Source organism: Misgurnus anguillicaudatus, chromosome 17 (assembly GCF_027580225.2).
Source record: "Misgurnus anguillicaudatus chromosome 17, ASM2758022v2, whole genome shotgun sequence".
Taxonomy (NCBI): domain Eukaryota; kingdom Metazoa; phylum Chordata; class Actinopteri; order Cypriniformes; family Cobitidae; genus Misgurnus; species Misgurnus anguillicaudatus.
Window position 1 is genome coordinate 25,016,594 of NC_073353.2, and position 25,888 is coordinate 25,042,481.

Below are 25,888 nucleotides of genomic sequence, written 5' to 3' on the forward strand. Positions count from 1 at the left end.
CAACAGGTGGTTAATAACAGTTTATTATCTTTCTGAAGGAGATATAAGTACAGACCAGTACATGGTTTATCGAAAATCTGGATGATAGTGGAAACTGCATCAAACATACTGTGGATCTAACAGCTTTAGACAATTTTGGACATTGTTTACACATGTAACAGTGGAGGTCACACTTTGACATTGATAAAGTCTACATGCCACAAAATCTAATCACTTTATTATAAGTCTCATATATCATGTTGTATACGTTCTTAAGGTCTAATAGATTTGATCAGGTTTGTAATTGATGCTTAAAAGTAATGGGTTTAAGGACACATTGTACACAAATATATTCATGGAGTCCACACAGTGAGTGACATCACGAAATGGATCACCACAAAATTCAGCATTGGGACTTGTGCTTCTAGTGCATTATTCTAATGCATTTTTTCATCTAAAATATAGGATCTATTACAACTTTGATATCATTAGATGTATTTTTGTTTTTATGAACATGTTTTGAAACAAACATGTTGACATTTTCTGTATTAGTTTGAATGTCATTAAAATCTATGATGATGTAGAGGTAACATTTGCATGCTGAATTGTGATTTGTCTTTATCAGACAGAAGGATTTCATAACAAAAAAGAGCCAGCAATATTATGAAATGTCAATTTGCACTCCCTCTACCCAACTATTATTTTACCATAACTATGACCTGGAGATAATTTAATATAATCAACCACATTGTCTTCAGAAATGTTTTTTTTAGTTTTGCAACATAACCAAGACAGATCTGAGGTAATACATACACACCTCAGGATGTCTACAGATGTTTGTGCATCTTTGTATACATGTGCTCATGGAAATGCTTGTTATTAGGGTTGGGAATCACAGGTACAAATTAACATCTATATTCACTTCTTTTTTATATGGACATTAAACCTTGTTTTTTAGCTTTTACAGTTTACATTTTGGTTGTATATAAATTATGCACTGACCTAATGATACAGTATGTTTATCCTTCTCACAGACTTGCTCTACATGTCAAAAATATTCATATAAAAAACTGAATTAATAATAAATCTTGCTGTGAGAATATTGAAACAGTATTATAATGTAAACTACGACAATGCTTTATTAAAGGTGCAATGTGGGAATTTTAGCGGCATTTAGTGGTGAGATTGTGAATTGCAACCAATGACTAATGCTGCGTTTACACCAGCCGCGGTAGAGGCGGCAAAAACGCGCTATTCGTGCGTAGTTGGACGCTTGAACATTTGAGTTTACTCGCTTCATAAACGCGTGAAATTCTAGTCATTCGAGACATTCACGTGGAAATTCGCGTCATGGGAGGGGCTTCTGCGACTCTGCTGAGACTCCTCTCGCTTCCTGTAATCACTAGCCTAGTCCAACCAGACTCTCGTACATTCATTTCATTTGTACAGAGAGTCTGGCCACGCTCCATTGCAAAGTGCTACTTCCGTTAAGGAGGGTCCTCTGTTGAAGTTTAAATCTATTGGATCTGCCCAGAGTCACTCTGAATCTGCCATAACCAATCGCTAACGTTTGGTCGTGACGTATGTCATGTGCCGAAACCGTCCAGAAACAACAAGTCCAAATGATCACACCAACAAAACTTAGCAAACATTGTTCTTGCTCCGGCTTTAACTTCTGGATATTCTGAAGTTTTGCAACAACGGACTGAATAGCTTTCCTCACGTATTTCTCCGCTGCCATTACTGAACTACAACTCAAACTGACGCACGATCTCAAAGTCATCGTTCTTAGCCACCCCCATCTGTTCGCTGATTGGACCTGCAGATTTTTGCAGGAGAAAACGAAACTCTACACAACAGTCCCAGACGTAGTACTGAAGCGAAATGAAAATTAAGCGGAAGCACGTAGGAGGGCGGAGCCAGGCTATGTAATCACGTCACTACTACAGCAAGGTCCTGATTGGTTAATTTGGCGCCGAAATCTGCCGAAGTTCAGATTTGTTCACTCGCGTGTTTCCAGCGGCAACGTTCAATTCGCGCTTTTCAATTAGTTACTTTTCAGTTTAATTATTCAATTTAATAAAAAACAACTACTGAATTAAACTGAATGTAGTCACCTAGAATTAAATTTTTGCGATGGAAATATGCAATTTCTGAACGCAGAACTTCTCAGTCATAAAAAACACCCTCAAGACCTGAAAGCGATCAAGCGTCAACCAACTAACACAATTAGTTACTTTTTTGGAGAGTAACTTAATATTGTAAAGCATTACTTTTAAAAGTAACTTTCCCCAACACTGATAATAGTTATGTATATTACGTTGCATTTCTGTCAATAGATCCTTCTATTGGTCCCACATTGCCCCTTTAAATAAATTTTCTTCGCCTCAACTTTTGGTCATTTATGTATTTAGCAAATGCTATAATCCAAACTTTCAGTGCATTTAAGCTGTACATATTATCAGTATCTGGCATCTGCATACCCTGGGAAACAAACCCATGATCATGGCATTGTTGACGCCAGTCACTACCAGCTGGTAAACAGGAACACAATCCTAATCATATTCAGCAGTGTTTGTTGTATGTGTTGTCTGCAGATGCGATTTATTTTTGTGCATGTGTAAAGAAGTGCCTAGTGCTTTGTTCTTTCTGGACAATAATGTGATTTAAATGTTTACTGTGCTTTTTTGAACAGTCTTCAACTTACACCCGATGTTAATGTGTGTGTATGATAATCTAGATTACATGAATATTCCATAAACACAGTTGTCTTTTACATCTGGATTTAAGTCAGTGTTAATGCCAGGAATGAATGTGGTCTAAGATCGGGTAAATCTAATCACAGAAAATAGCTCCAAATTACCCAAACTAATGTAAACACCAGATGTACCAGTGCCCTACGGGCCTATACAGACGTACGTACAGTATGCAACAAATGTGTTTTAAGAATTTAGTATGCAAATTCACACTAAAGGAATGAGAATGTGAATAATGCCTAAAAGCATTTTAAAGTGTCTAGTGATGATCAGATTTAATGCGTATTGCCAGAGAAACACTCTCTGTGTGTATTCTTCTCTCTAAGTCTTTCTTTTGGCCATGCTGGATCGCAGCATCAGCGTGCACTCCTGAGGGACTTCTGGGTTGTCAATCATGCGTTGCCATAGCCGCTGCTCCTCCCCGTAAGCATCATTCCAGTCCACTTCCTTCCCGTAACTCAGACCTGCAAGTCATAAATAGCTTGGTTAATAAACTGTGTTGCTTAAAAGTGCCTAATAGTGAAAAACATTTAGCACAAAGCTCTCTTCCCAGTGCACTCAGAAAATTTGTGACCCTGTCTGTGAAATTCAGACTAAAATATCAATCTAAATATGAGATTAGGAGCATCAAAGTTTGATTACATTTATTGATTTCACATTCATTTCAATCTTTGACATGACCTTATTCAGTCAATATAAAAGATAAAAATCAGTAGCTGGGTTTATACAGACTGGTTCACATTAATGGAAAGCAAGCTGCATTCAGAAAATGTCACTTTTATGAACTATAAGCACATACACATACAACTGTCCACATTTATTTACATATCAATAAGCTGTCAACAATTCAGCAAAAGTGTTTTTACTCATTTCACATGCAAAGAGGTTGGCAAATCATAACAGGTCATTTATTTATAGCTGTTTTAGAAGCATGGTAGTAGCCTGTTTAATAGTAAGGATCAAAGAAAGGAATATAATTGGTCGAATAAAACTAAATTCAGGTGTAGCATATGTCTGACTGACAATATAAGTGACTTTAGACTATAAATACTACAAAAGTGTAGAAAATTGCCCATTTAATACACAGTAATCAAAGAGAAACAAAATAGAGGGTATGCACGGGACGTCACCTTCGGTGAAAGTGACTGCGGTTATGCCCACTGAGTGGCAAAAGATAGAGCAGCAGCATTTGCGTACAGTGTGAAATCAGCGAAAACATGGTGAAAACGTGTCTAAATGGAAAAAAGCTGTTGTGTGATAGACTGTACTAACAGATTTAACAAGATTTCGGGGCTATTGTTTTACAGACTGCGTTAAAGAGAAGTAAATTGATCGTTAATGCCAACGTCCACAGACCACAGGTGGGTTGACAAGTTGATAGGGTCACTAAGCAGATTTTACTTTCTACTGAAAAGTATTTTTTCAAGTATTTGTATTTTATCAGTGTTTTTCTTTGGAAAACATACATTCAAAAGCATATTATCATATTTTTTTACGCTATTACAAGTTTTTGTTTTACATTTAATATTTAAGTACATTAACGTATTTTTACTCAAGTAAAAGTACACAAATTTTTAAGTAATTAGGTATTAAATACATTTTAATATGCAATATTAAAGAATACACAGTATGATTAAATGCTTTAGAATGTAGTGAAGTAAAATTTTTCCAATACAAACATCCTAATAAAGCACCGATGCTTGGAAAATGTAACTAATGTAACTAAGTATTGTCCACCTCTGCTATCAAGTCCAACTAAATTTAATTTAAAGCGTAACTAAACCCCTGGTCAGAGCCTGACTCCACCCACTGGCAATATTTGAAAAATGCAAAAAAAGTGGGCAGATACCAACGGAGATAGAGGGGCCGAACTTAAGTGTGTAGTGAGATCGTAACAAGGGCGTGGTGAGCTTGAATCTGCTTACGTCACAAGTTACTTTTTGGACCCAACATCCAATAGGAAAATTCAACTGCAGTGGCCACCGTTCAACCTGAAGAGGGCAGCACTCAGACGTTTTTACACCATATATTGTAGTATTGAAACTCTTTATATAGAAATGTCAAAAAAACTTACTAAAATGAATGAACAGCACTAATAAAGCATCATTCTTACAGATCTTTAACTAAAAAAAGTTGGTTTAGGGTTTAGTTACTCTTTAAGCTGATAATAGTCAGTTTTAATGGTATTTTCGCAGCAGCCGCTATGAAAACCAGCCATTTTGTAGAACGTTTGCCACTCAACAGACGTGCTTTGGCGTGGTCACGTGGGAAAGTGATGTCAATGCATACCCTCTATACTTGGACCACAAAACCAGTAATTAGGGTCCATTTTTGGAAATTGAGATTTATACATCATCTGAAACTGCATAAACACTCTTTCCATTGATGTGGTTTGTTAGGATATTTGACCGAGATACAACTATTTGAATCTGAGAGTGCAAAAAATCTAAATATTGAGAAAATTGCCTTTAAAGGTCAAATTTTTTCTGATCCCATTTTTTAATCCCTAGTTAGTGTGTAATGTTGCTATAATAGCATAAATAATACCTGTAAAATGGTAAAGCTCAAAGTTCACTGCCAGACGATTTATTTTCTTTAACAGAATTCCTACAGTGAATGGCCGGTTTGGACTACAGCCCTCTACTTCCTGCTTTAATGACATCACTAGACCAGTTTTTTGACTAAGCTCCGCCCATAGGAATGTGTCAGTCACCAGCTAAGTTAACGGCAAGCTAAGCTGCTATTGAAACACAACAACCTAAACAAACTAAACAATCAGAACTCAAAACGTATTTCTGAAGGAGGGACTTCATAGAACAAGGAAGACATCAGCACGTTTTGAGGACAGTGAAAACAGCACAATACAGATAAATAAATTGTGTGAAAAATATAGTGTTTTTTACACGTGAAACATAAACACATGTTATATTGTGCACTGTAAACACAATCAAAGCTTTAAAAACACAGAAAGAACGGGACCTTTAAAGTTGTCAAAATTAAGTCCTTAGAAGTGCAAGCCCTCACAGAAATAAAAGTTTTATTTTATTTACGGTTATGAATTTTACAAAATATCTTTTTATGGAACATGATCTTTATATAATATCTTAATGATTTTTGGCATAATATAACCGTGCAACTTATGACTAGTTTTGTGGTCTAGGGTCACAAATGAGTTATCATTACCAACAGTAAATGACTTTGTCAAATGTGTTGCCACATCATCAAGCATGATGGTTTGGAAAATGAGAAAATGTAGAAAATCAGAAAGTAGGACATTATCCTAATTTGATCATCAGAAAACGTTTCACGGTCAAGCATGTACTTGAATCTTTCATGCCAATATGAAGACAGAATGCAAATTAACGATCTGATATAAAGAGAAATTAAAGGACTAACCTGTCCCGGCCCCGAGCCGTACCCCACCCAAGAAAACGTTGCTGGAGAGTGGTTCTCTGTCCCACACGGTGAGCTCAAGACACACGTTGTCCAGATCACTGTGCTGCAGGCCGCAGTATGTGAATGTGTGATTCCAGCGTGGGTTTACTGTGCGCTTCACCACGGCCGTCTTGTGCTTTGTGCTTTTTTTGTCATCGGGCAGGAGGTATCTAAAAGGCAAACCGGGAAAGTAAGTACGTTATCTATTTCTCAGCAAGCCATCACAGTAAAGCCATCTGCTCACCCTTTGACGAACGGATCGGATGAACCTCCTTTTACTGCTGTTAAGTTTTTGGCCTCCTTAACCAACAACTCCACCATTCCACCTTTAGGAAGAGTGATGAATTTCTTTCCTTTAAGAAATCCCTTTTTTACTAACAGAGAGAAATACAGAGTTAGACTGCGGGGTAGTTCACCCAAAAATTCTCTCATCCTTTCTTCATCCTCATGTTGTTACAAACCTGTATACATTATTTTATAAGAAGATATTTTGAGGAATGTTTGTACCAAAACCAATATCTTCCTTTGTGTTGATCAGAACAAAGAGATTTATAAAGGTTTGTAACAACGTAAGAGTGGTTAAACAATGACAATATTTAAATTTTTGGGTGAACTATCCCTTTGATATAGACAGTGAACAGAAAAAGCTTGTAAGAACCCAAACAACAGTGCAGCTTTTTTCTGATATTGGGTCAGTGAGTGACATGATGTTAATTATTTTGTGTCCGTATGGTTCAATTAAATGTAAAAGGGTAAAAATTTCAAAATTAATTTGCAGATTACTTGCATACATTCTCTTTTTTGAGGACTTTTTTTTAGCAAAGACTCTTTTTTAGGAGACTTGGATTTCCTTGAGCTGTAGGGGCGCTGCAGTAACCAAGTCTGACTTTGGGTATACATGCATTACATTTAAAGCCATTTGAAGGGGGCAGTCCCTTTAGATGGAAACCCCTGCCTTCAGATTACAATATAAACATAAAAAGGAAGGTTACAGTTAGTCAAGAAAGGGCAGATCATCCCCCATTGAGCATGTAAACATAATTAAATGTTTTAGCCCCGCTAAAACAACTTCATCATCATGATAAAGAAAGAGTCACACCTCTGCCCTTCTTCACGAACAAAGGGTCACCAACTTGCCCAATGGAACAAAGACAGGAAAGCCAGCTATAAGCTTTAATTACACTGTAAAAAATTTCTGTAGAAATTACAGTATTACTGGGTATTACTGGCAACTAGCTGCCAGTAACTTACTGTAGATTTTACATTTGTTATTTACTGGCAACATTTTGTTCAAAGTTAAATGAACATGAAACATTTTAGACTTTATCTTCTACAGTAAGTTACTGGCAACCAGCTGCAAAATTACAGCAAATTTTTTACAGTGTACCTTTCTTGGTTCTTTCATATTTAGGTGAACAAATACATATGATAATAATTAATGAAACAAAAACAATGACTTCAAATTATATTTCATCAGGACCAAGTCTAATATTTCTGGTTTTATTTCATTTTGAAAGAATATTTGGGGGATAATTGCAAAAATGTCAATGTGGTGTAACCAGTCTGTGTCAATTGGTGCAACTAGTATTTTTTAAATGAAAATATTTATTAATAATAAATGTGGAATAAAATATAATCATCTAGTTTAGTGTAATATAATTTTTAACATACACTGTAAAAAAATTCTGTAGAAATTACAGTATTATTGGGTATTACTGGCAACTAGCTGCCAGTAACTTGCTGTAGATTTTACATTTATGTTATTTACTGGCAACAGTTTGTTCAAAAGTTAAATAAACATTACAAAATTTCCATCTTTATCATCTACAGTAAGTTACTGGCAACCAGCTGCATAATTACAGCTAATTTTTTACAGTGTACATTTTTACATAATTTGTAAAAGATTATTTCGAAAACAGAGCTGTTTTCAGCATGTCAGGACAAATATCACAAAAAAACACATTAAAATTTACATTTAGAAATATAAAATGATATCTTAAAATGATTTTTTGTTGATGATTACGCTTACATGCCATTAAGGTGGATAAAATATTTCATTTTTTTCATTCTTTGGTGCAATTGGCGGTTACACCATTTGACATTTTCAGGTCCATTCAGTCTTAACTTTCATAATAATTGTGCAAATGTAATTTTTAAGATTTTTGAATTTCTGATCTTGCCAAACCATTTACAGTCTGACAGTAGTGTTCACTTAGATATGAACACAAACCTAAAAATTGAAAATAAAAATGCTGTCATGTTACTGTATCTTCTTATATGAAAGTCAACATGATGTAACTGCAAAAAGCACATATGTGACCCTAGACCACAAAGTCATAAGTAACCATAAGCCATAAAAAGCATGGGTATATTTGTAGCAATAGCCAACAATACGTTGTATGGTTCAAAATTATCGATTTTGTATGCCAAAAATCATTAGGATATTAAATAAAGATCATGTTCCATAGAGATGATTTTATCAATATTTAGATTTCTCTAGATTTTCAAATAGTTGTATCTCAGCCAAATATTGTTAATCAATGAAAAACGTATTAATTCAGATTGATTCAGATGATGCATACATAAAAAAAAGATCCTTATGACTGGTTTTGTGATCCAGGATCACATAAAGTAAATGTATCTTTAGGATAATCCAGATGTCTTGAGTGTGTTAATATGTGTCTTCTAAAGGGGATTAATAAGTCTGTGATATTTCCAGTTATTAATGTGCCACCATATTTAAACTTACGGAGGTGATCTGTATGTTCTTATTGAGAGGCGATGTACTGTATCGCAAAATAAGCTCAAAATATTCGTTTTTTCTCACAAACATGTTTCACTTAAAGGAACAATAAGTAGGATTTACCCCCATCTAGTGGTTTAATTGTATTTTGCATTCAAACGAAAAGTGCTCTCCAGCGCCTCGCTTTTCCAAATGGGTGATGCAACTACGGTAGCTGTTATGTACTCACTGATCTCCTTGTCCGTTTCAGCTGGCTCACGTGTTGTGGAAACGCGTTGGTAGGCTAGTGCTTTTTGACCCTCTCTGCTATTATAGTTTATCAATACGGCGGAACGACATGGAAGCCTCCTTGGACTTATCCGTTCAATGTAAGTAAAGAGAAGAAATTCTAAGCTTACAAAGAAAAGTCAGATCACTGGCAGAGGTCATTTGACACCTACAAGGACATATTTATGAATAAAGATATTGATTTTGATTAATAAAACACTTAAAACCCTACTTACTGTCCCTTTAAGTAGACATTTACTTGTATTAACCCAATGGAGTTATTTGGATTACTTTAATGACGGATAGATGTGCATTCTGGAGTTTTACCATGTTGGCTCATATATATAAAGATAACATAATGGCATTTTATCATACAATTATTTGTATAAATTAAAATAATGTATTAAAAATGAACAGAATAAGTCATATACATATGCCAAAGCATGAGTGTTTTGTGTGAATTTTCCTATTTTCTTTTTGCAATAAGAATATAAAATCCCAACCACAGCGACTGCTATTTTATTGCTTTTCCAATATAGTTCAGCTTTAAGAAAAAGCCATATAGATCATAATAATGTATTCCTCAAAAATGAAAACGAAATGAGCTTTTGAAAGAGCAATTCCTAAATCATACCTTGCACTTGGTCCACAGGCAGGGTGGCATTTCTCTCTGCAGGAATGTACTTCAAAACCACTGTCAGTTCACCTTTATAATGCATCACTGAATCTACATAAGGATCATTCTGATAGACACAGACCACAATATCACTGTTCACGACACACCATAACACACTGTTTTTCTCTTAATGTTTTGTGTGTGTGTTCAGCTTACCCTGGGCTGCAGTGCAAACCATTCCTCTAAATGAGAGTCAAACTCCCAAGAGTCAAAGGGAATTTCTGCCTCTCCTAGGAAGGTGTTCTGTCCGAAGCGATCGTGATGCCACACAGACACCTGCAGTGTGCGCGTCTCTAGCTGAGAGTGACTGACCACATACTACACAGAGAGAGACCTGAAAATCAATATCTCATTTGCAGGTTCATCCTGATACAATGCAGAAAGAAAGGTTTTCTTACCCTTAGGTTCTCATTGAACACTGGGTTAGTAGTGTTGCTTTTGATACTGGTTTTCCTCTTGCTTTGACGGGATTTGTCTGGCAAAAGATACGTTTTAACATACCTGTAAAACACACACACACACACACATACACAATTTAACATTTAAAAATGTGTGGACTATAAATAAATATGTTTAGTAAAGTATTGGCTGACGGAAATTAAAAAGTTGGGATTTTCTAGGCCGATATGGCTAGGACTATACTCTCATTCTGGCGTAATAACAGGGACTTTACTGATATAACATGGCTGCAGCAGGCGTAGTGATATTACGCAGTGCCCAAAAATGGTCCCTTTGGTTCCTTTCAATAGCAGGGGACTATTTTCTGGTGCTACTTAATATCATTGCGCCTGCTACAGCCATGTTACAGCAGCAAAGTCCTTGATTATTAAGGTAGAATGAGAGTATAGTTCCAAGCCATATCTGCCTACAAAATTGCAACTTTTAATTTTCCGTCACTACACGATGTAACTACAGAAGAGTCAAGTTTTGAATAGGAAATATATCGAGACTCTTTGGTTATTTTTTAGCGCGATGCTAGTGGTCTAGTCAGATTCAGTGGATTGTGCTAAGCTGTGCTGGAGGTGGTACCGCCAGACCCAGGGATCGGCTGAATGGATTCCAAAAAAGTAAAAATCAATTGTTTAACTCTAGGAGAGCCAGAAAATGAGCATATTTTCAAAAAAAGTGGAGTGTCCCTTTAAAGCTGTTATTTATATAATATGCATGGTTTATATGTATTATTACTGTATTCTTCAACAAATATCATCTTTTAAATTCACACGGGTTTACATAATTTAAATACACAAAAGCATAATATTAATTGCAATTAAAAATGATTCATAATCTTTTAACCGCCCTATTAATTATACGTCTAAGTCCAGGGATGCTCTACCAGGGTTGAAAGTGAAGTGTATAGTGGAACATACAGATGTGTGTGTGTGTGGTCTTACGGATCTGTGCGCTGTTTCCTCTCATCCCCGGTTGCTAGGCAGCGGCACTCGCGGACGAGCACATTGAGTGCCCCTGTTTTATAGCTGTAGGAGATGTTAAGCAGGATCTCCCCGGATACCCGTATGTTGCCGTAGTCTCCCGTTTCGCTGTACACGCTCATCATACTGTTGATACTGGTCTGGAGAGCAGACAGAATAAGTGTTGGGTTGTCCGTCTGTCTCAAGCTTGTGTTTGAGTGCATGTGTGATGGCCTCTTCAGTGATACAGAAAAATCAAAGCCATCAGAGCAAGACAGACACACATCGGACCACAGGCATAAACCCACGAACACTCACAGTGTCAGCGTCTGAGTCAGGTACATTAAGGAAACCCCACTTTCTCTCCGAGGCAGGTGTGGAAGACTAGACCACCGAAAGAAAGAAAGAGAAGAATGAAGATTGATAGCACGAAGGCAAGCCAGGAAAGTGTTTGAAAACGAGCAGAAATGAGAGAAGCATGGATCATGTGAAAGAATAAAGATTCCCGATGTCAAAAAGAAGCAATTGAAAAAGGAGAAGTTCACGCTGAAATGGAGATTTTGTTATTCTTTACTCAGCCTCATGTCATATGGAACCCAATGGTTTTTACCTTTCATGAAATTTGGGGCTCTATCATACACCCGGTGCAATGCAGCACAATGCGTGATGCAGGTGTCTTTTGCTAGTTTCAACCCGACGCAATTATCATTTTTACGTTTAGCGCAACGTTGTTTAATTAGCAAATGCATTTGCGCCCAATTTTGCGCCCATGGCCGTTCTGGTCTGAAAACAATGTGTGTTCAGGCGCATTGTTGGCGCGTTGCTATTTTAAGGCAACTAAAATAAATATGTTTTTTTGTTATTTAAAGAGCGCGTTAGTAATATGCGCCTATAAACGGGACGACAACGCGGGAATGCTTATCACATACATGGATGCACAGCAGCACAAAAAGGCTTTTAAATATGAAAAATTTAAGTTTAAAATGTAAATGATTATTATTGAGTCTCTTGGACATAAACGAGGACCGATTATGAGACTTTAGAAGGCGCAAAGAGCTGCTTCACCTGTAGCCTGGTAAGTAAATAAATGCTTTGCTTTGAACAAATGCATCTATTTTTAAATGTTTTTTAAATGCTACCCCACAATTTATTGTATATGATGACTCTGTACCTGTGGATATGGTGAGATGAGAACCATTTTTAAGTAATGCTTTAAAAAAACATGACGCTGTCCGAGTGCTGAAATGACTCTCCGCGCGTTTGTAAATTCTTTATCTCTTGTTTGTTACAAATAAAGTTTTTTTTAGAGTTCAAAGCTTTTTTTGCATATTTGCAAATTATTTTATGAGATTACAATGATTATGTAGGATATCAATACATTTACAGGAATTAAAAGCCTGCTATTTTTACTTCTATGACTAAAAGAAAGCGGCTTTTAAAGGTTTTAATCTAAAAAAATAACAATTTCAATAAAAATGAAAACAACAAAAATTTTTAGCATTATTCTTAAACTGGTGGTCTTCTTCCTCCGCTTAGTTTTTCAGTTTACAAAGTCCGTCATTTAAATAGGGATTAGACATAGCAGCAGCGCAGCTGGCTTTTAAAGGGGATTAGAGCTGAGACTCCCATTGGTTTATTTCACGTTACGCCCAAAACACACCCATTACTCATTAGGAGAATAGGAACAACCATTTTCGACCGTGCGTTGGTGCATAAACCATTTTTCCAGTCGTTAAATTAGATCGTTAAAATAGGGCCCTTGGTGTTCCTGTAGCTCACTAGGCAGAGCATTATGTTAGCCGAGCATAGGTTGTGGGTTTGATTCCCAGGGAACACACATACACGAATAACATGCATGAGATAAAATGTATTTTGAATGCACTTAGTGTCTGCTAAATGCATCACTGTACAATTGCTTTGTTTTATAATTTCAGAACCTGGGTTTTCAAGCTATGCCGTATCAAAAGCTTTTCTGCAAATAACAACTTAACGCTTGGAATACAGCCTCAGTGTCGTATTGAATGCTTTAATGGTGCTTCATTGATCTTAATAGGCCCAGTCTCCACTCACATTCACAGCATGAACATTCTGCCCGACATCCACAGAAGAAAGCAAATACAGGTTTTGAACTACAAATGGTTGCATAAACGATGATATAATTGTGATTTATGTGACACCATCTTGAAGGTCTTTTTAAAGTGTGACATGTCTTTGTTTTTGGTGAAAGTCTGTCTCTGATTGTTTGTTTCGTTTTACCCTAATTTCCTCTTCATTCAGCACTCTTCACATCTGTCGGTGTGGCGTAATGACTCATCATCAGGCTTTTAGACACTGTGTGCGAGCTCAGGAAAAGGCCACTTGTCTTCCTAATCGTCTGAATTTTTATCCTTAACTTTGTTGCGTCTTAATGCACCACCTGTGTCTGTGTGCGTGGGCAAGAAAAGCTGAGATGTGGCAATGATGCACATTGCAGTATAAATGAATGTGTAGGTCTGCCAGGTGAGTCAACTAATTAAGTGTAACTGGAGATTTAGCCGGAGAGAAATGCTAATATCCATAAAGCACACAAACATGCATCTAAACAAACACTACACACCGTTGTGATGAACAAGGAAATGTACATCTGCACAGAACACACGCTGGAGCGAAAGACATTATGGAGCTGAGCCTATAATTATGGTGTAAATGTGATTTTGACTGTGTAAACCATTATACCATTGATTGTGCCAAGCTGTCGCTCCGGTTGGTTTTGTAATGTGCCGATAACAAAGCATCGATGTCCTCATCCGAGTCCTGTAGCACAAATATTAATTCAGCAAATATTACACAGAGAAAACCCACACCCTTTGAAGAATGAGTTTCATAGTAAAAATTTAGGAAGTTATATATAAGCTATCATGGCTCAATATTTTAACCATTACCCATAATTATATAAGACAGATGTTTTATGACAATATAAATCTAACATGAATTACTTAAATTACCACTATATATCCAGAACTGACATTTCAACCCCTGCTAGAAATCAATATTATATCTTGCAAACTGGAATAAACTGCAGCTGAGAAATGATTTTAGAGATGACATCTACCTCATCGTTGAGCCCGGGTACTGAACGGCAGCGATTAACCAATGGGTCTTCACTGAAGTCATCCCCGGCAATACTGAGGTCAACCTCTGAACGACTGCGATCTGTCATCACAAAAAAAATAATTTTTTAACCTCCTTAATGTTTTGGCTATTTGATATCTGTTATCTTATCATGCATTATTTAAATGCAATATGATTGTTTTTATGTGTGACATATTAATGTATCAAAAATGTCAAGGTAGTGTTTAGAGCATTAGTATACTGTATATGTCAAGTTGTTGCCATGGTGATACCTGATGAGAGGGAGGCCCTGGATACGGCGATGGAGGGTGTTCTAGAATGTGTTTGTCTCCGCCCATCCGTAATTTTTTCTGGACCGCTGTCACTACTTTGTATACTAGTCACGCTCTCTGCCCCGTCCGGCTGAACAAACACACAGACAGCATTAAACCCAACTTGTCATGCATATTGTGTACATCTGTATACACAGGAATGCAAATGTGCCATCATGCGTACCCTGTTTCTACCCTCCATTTGGGTGGGCATTTGGGGTGTTTGTGCTCGCATGTTATTGGGTGTTGTTGGCAATCCTGATGATTCCACTGCAAGTGCTTTCTTCCTAATGCACAGACAGCCATAATAAGGAAGAGCTTACAGCATACTACACATTATATACTCCCTATTATTTTTTTAAATGGAAAGTAATGCAACAAGAATATGATTTACACAAGCAATGAGAGCATTGTAATCCAGTTTGGGTTCTCGCTTGCAGTGCAATCGAATAAAGAGTCCAGAAAAGATACATAGGAAATGCATTTTTGGATACATCATACTGCACATTTGAGCAAGCATGCATATTATATTTTGCAAAATTGCAATAAGGAGTGCGGTAAAAATGCTTTTTGAACAAAACTGTAGTTTAAAACAAATGTTCAACAGACTGTAAATGTCACCCCTCACCCTTTTCTGATCTTTCCTGTGCTTTTCTGTGATTGAGGTGTGCCTGGTATCTCAAGCTGGGGCGTGGCTGATCTCTCCAACTCTGATGGAGACGGCTGGCGCTGGGTGGAACCTCCATCTACAAATTAAATCAGACCTTTGTAAAAAAATGAACAGAAGCAATCCAATACTCTAAAAATGGCTGGGTTACAATTGACCCAATTCTGGATTGTTTTAACCCAACTGCTGGAATATTATAACCCATGGTGCATAACAACAACCCATCATTGGGTCATTTTTAACCCAGCATGTGTTTTGTCCAATATTTACCCAATTTGGGTGTTGTACTTAAAGGTGACATAGAATGATCGAACGGAGTATTTATCCTTGTTCTGTGATGTGACATGTAGACAAAAATTTTTTTGTTTGGGTCTGTAATGCCTTAGAAGCTACCTAAAAACCTCTCTCAGATAGCTCTATTAGGGTGGTTTTTTTAAACAAGTGGTTTTGCACCTATTTGGCTCCCCTACTGGCTTAACTTGCAATCTCATTACTGATTGGCTGTTTTTGCTGCCACTCAAAAAATGTAGCCAATTATTTTAAAGTGGAGGGGCAGTTAGAAGTCTGTGATGTCATAAGCATCAGTTTTTCTGATTGGGCTGTTTTCTGGCTGACATTTCTAAAAGAGGAATTTCTATGAGACTGAGATGTTTAGCATGTTTAGCACTTTTTGTATGTTTGTGAATGTGGGTAGACTACCATTATTCAACAAAGACAAGGTAAAAATGGTTTTTCATTCTCTGTCCCCTTTAAAATTCAATTCAATTTTATTTATATAGCGCTTTTCACAATTGTTGATTGTTGCAAAGCAGCTTTACATGAGTAAATGTAGGGGAGAACACAGAAAATCAATAGATAATATAAGAAGTAGAATATTGCGGCTAAGGATAAACCGTACAAGCGAGCGTAGTAATAATGTAACGTATACAGTAAAGAGCTAAGTTAAGCCAAAGTTGGCTGACTCTCCCGGGGACGAAAAAAACCCAGTGGGAAAAACTCTTAGAAGGACAAAAACCCTTATATATATATAAACACGGTAAAAGGATTGCTTACCCAAAAATGAAAATTCTGTCATCATTTACTCACTTTCATGTTGTTACAAACCTGTATACATTTCTTTGTTCTGATGAACACAACAAAAGATATTTGAGGAATGTTTGTAACCAAACCGATCGATAGTAGGAAAAAAGAATACTAAATAAATCAATGGGGCTTCTGATCGGTTTCCTGAAAATATCAACAGGTTTGTAAGTGTGTAAATGATGACACAATTTAAATTTTTTGTGTGAATTAGCACAACTTGGATTGCTTATGTCCTAAAAACTATCAATTTAAAGGAAAACACCTCTGTTTTTCAATTTTTTTACTATGTTCTTACCTCAACTTAGACAAATTAATACATACCTATCTTTTTTCAACGCGTGCACTTAATCTTTGTACAGCACGTTGTGAATGTGTTTGCATTTAGCCTAGCCCCATTCATTCCAAACAGGAATGAATTTCGAAGCCACCAAACACTTCCATGTTTTCCCTATTTAAAACCTATTACATGAGTAGTTACACGAGTAAGTATTGTGGCATAAAACGTGGCGATTTTTTAACGGTTAAAAAACGAAAACTATATTGTAGTTTGCAGCACTTCGACCTTGGTGCGCAGTAACATCATCACTCCTTCACTCATTTAAAAAAATCGCCACGTTTTGTTTTGTGCCACCATACTTACTTACTGTAACTACTCATATAACAGTCTTTAAATAGGGAAAACATGGAAGTGTTTGGTGGCTTGTAAATTCATCCCTGTTTGGATCCTAAGGAATGAATGGGGCTAGGCTAAATGCTAACACATTCACGATGCGCTGTACAAAGATTAAGTGCATGCATTGAAAAAAGATATGTATGTATTAATTTTTCTAAGTTGAGGTAAGAACATAGTAAAATTTTGAAAAAGTGTAGTGTTTTCCTTTAAGAAACAAGTTAGAAAATATACAAATACAAACACTGTGTATTAATTATCCCTAAACAATTGTACTCTTACTTCCAACACTCTTGTACAAATGGAAATAAATTAGCAAAAACTTAATTTAAATCTATAAAAGGAAGGAGAAAGTCTTACATCGACTAAATTGTCTAATTAAAAATTAATTACAGCTTATCTCAAAAATCTAACGATCTTAGTTCTTCCAACTCATTAAAAGGAAGGATAAAGTGAATAATTTTCTATACTTCAGGGCTTCCATAGATAATTGTCTTACTAAAAATGAATTAAAGCTCAAGCATCTTAGTTGGTCTCACCTGCTGGACTGTTGAGAATAGACTGTTTGACTACATCACTGCTGGGTATGCCGGCATGTTGAAACCTTTTTGATCTCTCTTCCTGAAACCATTCTCCTGTAACTACCTTCAGTTCCCTAAAGAAGCCAGTTACAGAAAAACAGCACAGTTTAAGCACCAGAACTGACACACAGTTTAATTGGCTCCCCATATGCAAATGCCGTTTTCTCTACGGTGCCAAGTATTTCCTATTAAATCAAAAAGGTGGGGCAAACAGCTAACAGCCTTTATTTACAGACATTCTACCAAATCTATTGCAAGTCAATGACAGGTGGTATTAGGGGGAAGAGCCATTATCATTCTAGAGTGAATGTTTTGGGGCAAAATTTATATATTATCTCCATCACGGGCCAGTGAGCGTTCAGATGTTCTCGGTGACTCACGCAGTCTTTGCACACACGGTGCATTTGCAGTGTTTGCTGTCTGAAGGCGTAGCAGTGCAGAAATTGCAGACGCGCCGATGACAGTTGGTACACACATTACCCCTCTGCAGGATGAGACCCAGAGCCCGCAGACACACGACGCACTCACGCTGATCCGCTGAACTGCGTCGCCCGACTCGCTTTAGTTCCAAAAGTTCATTTTTTAACTTCCTGTAGAGAAACAAAAAACAGCATAAATAATAATTAACCCAATGACCTTGTCATAGACTAAGCAGACTTCATTCTAGCATTTGCCATCCAATTAGCGAACTGGATTTCCTTTCCTGTACAACTTTATTTTGTTGTAGCACATCACTTCTTAGAGATGCTGAATGTGTTACTCCTTCCCTAAAGATGGCAGCCCGCTCATAGTTTTCAAGAACTTCAGCATCCACCTGGGGACTGCAGCACTTCCCACCTAATTCGACTTACCACTTCAGGAACTCCCAAATCAGAAAACCAGCTTGACCTCATCTACACATAACTGCACCACCGATAATGCTTTAGTTTCCCCTTTAACATTTCATTGCATTCAATATACATAATCCTAAATGTTTTACACCCACTCTTCTGCCAGTTTCATCCAGGTGCAACCTACGCTCACTATTAAACGCATCTCCACTGTTTCATTTTCTCTTCTCTATCCTATGAACTTTCATCCTTGGTTGTGAACGCCACCACTGACACTTTATGCTCAATCAATGCTAACATCGTGTCTTGAAAACCTTTGTGCCCTTGTCCCCAGCTCACACTAATCCTCCAACCACCTCTTTATTTGATGTCCTCTGTGAACACCATAAGCTCTGGCAAAAAAAATTGATTTTGTAAACAATCACCTTCTCTGTCCTCCTCCTTCCAATAACCTTTACAGCTAAAACCTTTGCAGATGTTTTTACAGAGAAAACTACATCGATCAGCAGTCTTCTCGCCAGGACATCAACCATCCACATCCAAAACACTTCTTTTCTCTGTGCTTGGTGAGGAAGTCTCCAAATTTATGTCCAGCCACCTGCCCTCTCCATTCAGTACCTTTCCATATCATACAGGCCTTATTAAACACACAAAAGATGTATCTTTCTGAATATACTTGACAGGAACATGTTAGATGTTCCTGTCGAGAGACTTCTCATTTCTCTCTCTCTCTCTTTTCACAGGAAAAGTCTCCAAGAACTGTTAAATCTTTGTAACTGTAGCACTTCTCATATTTTTGCAATCCTAAGATTAATTTGTAAGTCGCTTTGGATAAAAGCAACTGCTAAAATAATTAGAAAGTGAAAGACGCTACCTGATGCGTTTCTCCTCTCGTTTACGGAGCTTCTCGTCTTTCTGGAGGACATTGAGGATCATCTGTCTTTCATGCTCCAGGAGGAAGGACAGATTGAGAGAGTCGGTTGTCTTCGCCATGATCATTTGAAAAGGGCTTACATGGGTCAACGAACACTCAGCCAATCAATTTGGCTGCCAACAAATCCTTCATGAATGCCACTCGAAATCTTCAGTCCCCTACGTATTCCCAAAATACGTATCCTTCAGATACCATTCATCACTCAGCAATCTTGATCCTGTGGGTCAGAGCATTGTTGAATTCTTCATTTATTCTTCAGACTGCAAGCATAAAGCACACACAGTATGTAAATCATAATAATTTGTCTTAATAGTTTAAAGGGGACATATCTTGAAAATCTGACTTTTTCCATGTTTAAGTGCTTCCATCAACCTAAAAAAATGGGAAAAAGATCAACCCAGTAACTTTTTGGTTTGGTTTTGTAAACCATTCTTTGCAAGCATGTAAAAATAGGTAATTGAAATTTGGCTGCCCCTGTGATGTCAGAAGCGGATAATTCCACCCCTTAATCACCACAATCCAACCACGACACTGCCATTTAGTGCAGAGATCAACTCATTTGCATTTAAAAACACACCCACAAACGGCACACACCTAAAGTGGAAATTTCACAAAGGACAAGTTCGGTATTTTACATTTAAAGCCCTGTTTTCAGATTGTTTATGATGACATAGGTTTGGACTGAAATTTAGACATATGATGCTGGCCCGAGAATTTTCGGGTATTTGTTGTATTACCCCCCACTTCTACAATGGCTGCATAGGTGCACTGGAACAATCCTTTCTAAGATGCATTAAACTTTCGTTTACAAAGACGTGAAACTCACCGAGTGGTCAGGGGTGTTCACTGATGCTCACACAAAAATCGCTGCAAAAGATGCTTTCCAACTTCACATGCCTACTCTGGAAACACCAAAAATGTATTTAACATATTAAAAAGTCTTGTGAAATGTCCCCTTTAAAGTAAAAGAGTGTATTTCATAACTTTCATAACATTTGTATTGCACTTAAATTAAAGTTCATTAAAAGATAAAAACAGTTTCAGTTTAGAATACCCAAAAGTCTTCACTGGTTTAGTATATGAATGTTATGGATTATCATGGTCTTGGTGAATACACTGAATAGACAGTCCAGATGCTACCACGAGAGCCGAGCCAAACAGCCACTAATAAGTCTCCATTTAGCTTTATTTAAAGTGACAATACAGTAACTGCGGTGGCAGTCCGCCAACAGCAATCTGGGGTGAAGTGCATTGCTCAAGTGCACAAGAGTAATAGAGTTAGACACTAATCACTGTACATCATGCATACTTGGGAGTGAAGCATCAACCTCTGCGTTTATAGCTGACACTTTCCAAAAAAAAGACTGAAACTGTTTAAATTAAGTAAAATTTATGGAAAACCTACAGTAGGTTATGGCTGTGTCCAAAATAGCCCCCTTAAATAGTGCACTATTAAGTGGAACATCCATTTCTAGTGGTGTCCGAAATCATAGTGGACATTATTGAGAGCACTCATTCAACCCCACAATGCACCGCAATGATAAGTGTCCAACCGATGTACACTCAAAGCTAGCCGCTAGTTGCCCACTGAGGCTCACCCTGAATGAATTAATGCGTCTCGGCGGAAGATGCTGTACAGACTGAAGCGCTTCCGATGAGCTCAAATGTCCGAATTCACTCATTCGAGTGAACTATATTAGTGGAGTAATGTAGGGAATAGTGAAGGGTATAGGGGATATTTCAGACACAGACGATTTGTTTGAATAATGCAGAAAATTTAATGAGAAAGGACCAAACCATGTTATTACATGGAAACTATATATTTTTATACCCAAATAAGGTTTGCCACTTTGTGGGGCATGTTATGATTATGGTTATTAAAACTATTGATCAGTCATCGAGGAATGAACATTTGATTTTTTTTTAACTGGCTACCTTTCATCCTACGTTGATTTTAGACTGATCTAAATGTTTCACTCTTGAAGAACATAAAATTTGGCCCAAATTCAACAGCTCTAATAAAGAAGTAATGAGACACAGATTTGGCAAAAAGCACAGTTACAGGAATTTCAGTCATCTTTGCTTGCAAGCACTAAGAAAACAAAGCACATACTGTCCTAAATGCTGTGCATAAATAACAAATGAGGTCCTTTTTTTCCTATTTGTAGCAGTGATTTATAGGTTATACAACAAAAATCATATTTTACCTATAAATGTTTGTAGGATCTGGATTAATATGCATTTAAGCATATTTTATACTGTGTAGCAGATTTGTTTAAAACTGATAGTGTCAAATGAGTAGAAAATACTGTGTATGTGTGTGTGTGTGTGTGTGTGTGTGCCACGTTTTCTTGTCTCTATCTAACAGTATGTGATACACTAAGTCTGATGGGCCAACATAATCACAACCTTCGAAAGCTGTTTTTCACACCATCACTCACACTTAGGAAAGTGTGGTGACACAATGCACACAAACAGGTGAATAATTATTTTTTTATTCTAATTATATAAAAATAAGTATAGTTTTATATTGTTAATATAACTATATATTTTATATATTAGATATATAATAGTGTATAATGTTTAATTGGCTCTCTGTTGTACATACAGTATGGCATTTAAGTATCTTTGTGTCTAACTGGTTCCTTTCACATTTCATGTCTGACTCACAAGGAAGATGTGAAGCAATATTAATTAAAATTTTCCACGCAACCAATGTTTATAGTGACACACAAACAGATACACTGGAAAAGTGTCTCCGCGGATAAGAAAACAGCATGACCAGCAATATCTGGCAACAGTTAAAAAGCTTTACTGTCATCATCTTCAGAAAGCTGTGTTAGTACGATGTGTTGTTCGCATATATGTTTCTTACATACTCCTGAAGTAAGGAAAAACAGTGGGAAAATACTAACTGCTGATATGCTTAAATGAAAAATATAAAACTTCCAAGGTTACAGAAGGTGTGGTATCTCCTCGGATCCCACCCTAAGTACACGCACCGAAGTGTACAGACTGCCATGTGTAAACACACACTCATACAGCGTTCTCTTATAAAGATACACATATCACATTTTATCTAGTCAACGCCTGCAAATACAAAACACAAGATTAAAGAGCCCAATGGCTTGTCAACAAAACTAATAACACTATTAGCTTATTGATGTAGTAAGCTCTAGTGTATCCGACATGTTGACATCAACAAATACTAAGACAGAATCATGGGAAGTTTTCGGAGTGGACAAAAACCAAAGTATGAGGAAGACACATTCACACCAACAACACCTGTCTTAATGGAGATTAGACTTATGCATCTTTAATATGCCTTTCAATGGCTACTTTAACATCATTAAAAGGGACACAGAGCTATAAAATGTCAAATTAGCTAAGTCTTGGATAGTAAAGTAGCAGTTGGCACATATAGGTTTTTAATGCTTGTTATTTGTAAGTAGTAGAGAGACTAGATAGTCTATATAATCTAAATTGAATCTTTAATCTGCCTGGTTTGTTTATCAGTCTGTCACTAGTTCCCATATTCTTAATGTAACGTAGTTCTTCTCCAGCTGTGCCCCTTTGAATCTTTAATGCATCCTTTTTTAAACACACACTCAGATCAATAGAAAATGTCAGTTATGGGACAGTAAGACGTGGTGTTTAAAAGGACAGCAGTATTGGCGACTGATATGTACGGTCAAGCAGGGACAAGCCATTTATATTGAGTTACAACAGCTAGATTCGGTCTAGAATCTGATTGTGTGAAATTGCTTTAGTAGTAGAATCCGAGTGTGAACATGACAGCTTTTTTGCTTATTAAAGTTTTCTCACTTAGGACCAGTTCATGATAAAAAGTGGAAAAGGTTTTTAAAAATGACCTTTGCTGTTTAATTAGACTATACAACTGTATACAGTCTTAGTTTTTAGATTTTCTGACAAGCAATTAGGACCCTGCTGCTATAATAACACGAAAAGTATCCTTTGAAATACCATGGTAATAAATATTGTGGGGTTTTATTATTATGGTGGACCAGCACTGTGCACAGTGCCTTCACTAATATAAAGATACATTTTTCATCAAATTCTTTTGAGGCCAAATTATCTGAGCGATGCTGTTCACGTAAATGTATAGCTTTATTGTTTTTCAACAATTATTTCATTCGTGTCCATTTTATCTGTCCTCTCTGCAACAAAACAGATTAAACCGAGCACATTATTAAATTCATTACGTGTGCCGAGTAATGAAAGAGCAACCTCTAAATTATAAAATTCTCATCTGGGCGGTTAAACTGATTTGCTGTCCCAACTTTCTTTTGATTATCCTTATTTGGGTATAATTTTTTTTTCTCCGAAAAATACACTGTATTTTCGTGACGTTCAAAGCAAACAAAAGATTATACATGACATCAGTTTAACAGTTAACTAGCAGCATGCAATACACAGTGTGTATCTTGTTATGTCACCTTTGTTATAAGACAAACATTTAGAGCTTAAATCTGGATGTATAACACGCATTCATCCACCTGTGTGAGTGGGCAAAAAGGTCAGTCTGTTGAATAGGGCACAGAATTAAAGGTTGCGGTCATGTCATTTACACCCTTACATGGCAATAATAAAAAAAATTCTAAGCTAGCATACCACCAGGGTGGGGGGACAAAATGAGAGATAACACTTCATAGGTCACATACTAAGTCGGTTTGTCATGCATTACGTCACAATATCCCTAGACAGCTTTCCACTGGATGCCACACTAATAACTAAACAGTGCATGCCTGGCGACTGCTGAAAGCTTTACTCATATGAATGAGCAAGTCACAAACCATTACCAAAATCATTACCATTGAACAACAATGGTCTTGTATGAAGATCTTTGTTGGTTTTAAAGTTGAAAACTAGAAGAAATTATAATTAAACTGAGTATTTTATATCCTCCAAACAAAAAATTAAACATCATAATATTGTTTAAATAGCAAAAAACACAATAATTAATCAAAATGCCAAAAGGAAACAAAATGACACCAGGACAAAGCTTTTCTCACAAAAGTGCAAAAAAAACAACCCTTTCCAAAACAACCCTACATAAAATGCCATAAAAACATTCACTGGAAGTGGGACAACTAGCCCCGGTTATTCTTGTTAATTTACAGTACAAACACTGATATCTGTAAACACCTAACATTTCTCAAACCAGTCATTAGCGTTACGTTTTTAAACTGTTTAAAAAACTACCAAAACAAATATTAATTATGTCCATTCTTGTAAATATAAAACCTCTACTGCATTGCACCTGTTCATACACCTGAGACCACACGACATTACATGTAGTGCCTCAAAACAGCAGGACACATGTTGTTAGAAGTAATATCTTCTAATAATGACTTTTTCAGGCTTCAGAATCTTTAAAGATAAAGTAAACGAGGTATAAAGAAAAAGACTTTACACATTTATACAAACGTTTTCTGTTGAAATGAGACATAATGGCAACATTGAAGTTTAACTCACCTTAAACATATGTATGGCACAACAAACAGAGAGCACTGATGAATAAACATCAGGATATGAAACTGAGATCTTACCTGCCGCAGCGCGCGTTCATGAGTCTTCTGTAAACTGCAGTGCTCTGTTATACGGTCGCGTGCTATGACTCTGTGTTCATTACAGCCTCTGCTGCTCGAGCTGATCGCGAGGCAAACCCCCCCACGCACGCGCCCCTGGAGACGAGCATGTCGTGGGCGGAGCCTGTGCTCCCACGGATTCCCCGTGACCGTGCACAGCACACACACACACACACACACACACACACACACACACACACACACACACACACACACACACACACACACACACACACACACACACACACACACACACACACACACACAAACACACACGCACAGAGAGAAGAGAGAGAGAGAGAGAGAGAGAGAGAGAGAGAGAGAGAGAGAGAGAGAGAGAGAGAGATTTTATACATTTTTATAATCTGAAGAACCACTCTCACCATTTAAACCAAAAAGGTTCTAATATGGCATCGTGAAGCAGCTTTCTTTTTAAGACTGTAGATATAGATAGACTTATAGATGGATAGATAGACTTCTGATAGATATTCTTATGTTTGTTGTATTTTTAATGTTTAATTTTAGTATAACTTTATTTTGTTTAATTATGAATACCCCAGGCCATTGGGCACGAAGTCAGTGCGCAAAATAGACAAATTGTTGCCTTTGTCCGTTACAAAGCTGCCATCTGCTGTGTAATTTAGGTAATGCTGGACTACAAAAGTATTGAATATAAAATTATACTATACTATTAATTTACCTTTAAAACTTTACTAAGTAAAATAGTATAGTATTCACTGTAGTAAACAATATAGTACAATATTGAGGTAAATACTAGTATTTACTACAGAGTTTTTAACCCTGAAGTTAATACTAAAGAATACTGT

At 36.8% G+C, this 25,888-nt stretch overlaps 1 protein-coding gene across 4 annotated transcripts; it reads right to left on the reverse strand.

Moving 5' to 3' along the window:
• Positions 1-5: 5 nt before the first annotated feature.
• sytl5 (synaptotagmin-like 5) lies at positions 6-25,269 on the reverse strand. 4 transcript variants are annotated; one of them, XM_055215351.2, is made up of 17 exons: positions 25,023-25,269; positions 19,393-19,669; positions 18,069-18,278; positions 17,647-17,762; positions 15,316-15,433; positions 14,872-14,974; positions 14,649-14,778; positions 14,357-14,457; positions 13,981-14,058; positions 11,584-11,649; positions 11,248-11,501; positions 10,255-10,357; positions 10,013-10,174; positions 9,815-9,923; positions 6,415-6,544; positions 6,132-6,340; positions 6-3,199 (listed from the first exon to the last, which is right to left on the reverse strand). In XM_055215351.2, exons 2-17 carry the CDS (start codon positions 19,515-19,517, stop codon positions 3,057-3,059), a joined length of 2,157 nt encoding a protein of 718 aa, XP_055071326.1. In that variant the 5' UTR covers positions 19,518-19,669; positions 25,023-25,269; the 3' UTR covers positions 6-3,056. The 4 variants fall into 4 exon arrangements, with proteins under 4 accessions (XP_055071326.1, XP_055071325.1, XP_055071329.1 ...); XM_055215350.2 differs by having other exon boundaries at positions 19,393-19,712; XM_055215354.2 differs by having other exon boundaries at positions 11,248-11,426; positions 19,393-19,712; positions 25,023-25,265.
• Between the last annotated feature and the right edge of the window lie 619 nt (positions 25,270-25,888).

Coding starts and splice junctions, on each gene's coding strand:
- sytl5 (XM_055215351.2), bottom strand. CDS start 19,517: ATGATCATGGCGAAGACAACCGACTCTCTCAATCTGTCCTTCCTCCTG. Junction 17,763..18,068: donor ACCGTGTGTGCAAAGACTGC/GTGAGTCACCGA, acceptor TGGCTTCTTTAG/GGAACTGAAGGTAGTTACAG. Junction 15,434..17,646: donor TATTCTCAACAGTCCAGCAG/GTGAGACCAACT, acceptor TTTAATTTGTAG/ATGGAGGTTCCACCCAGCGC.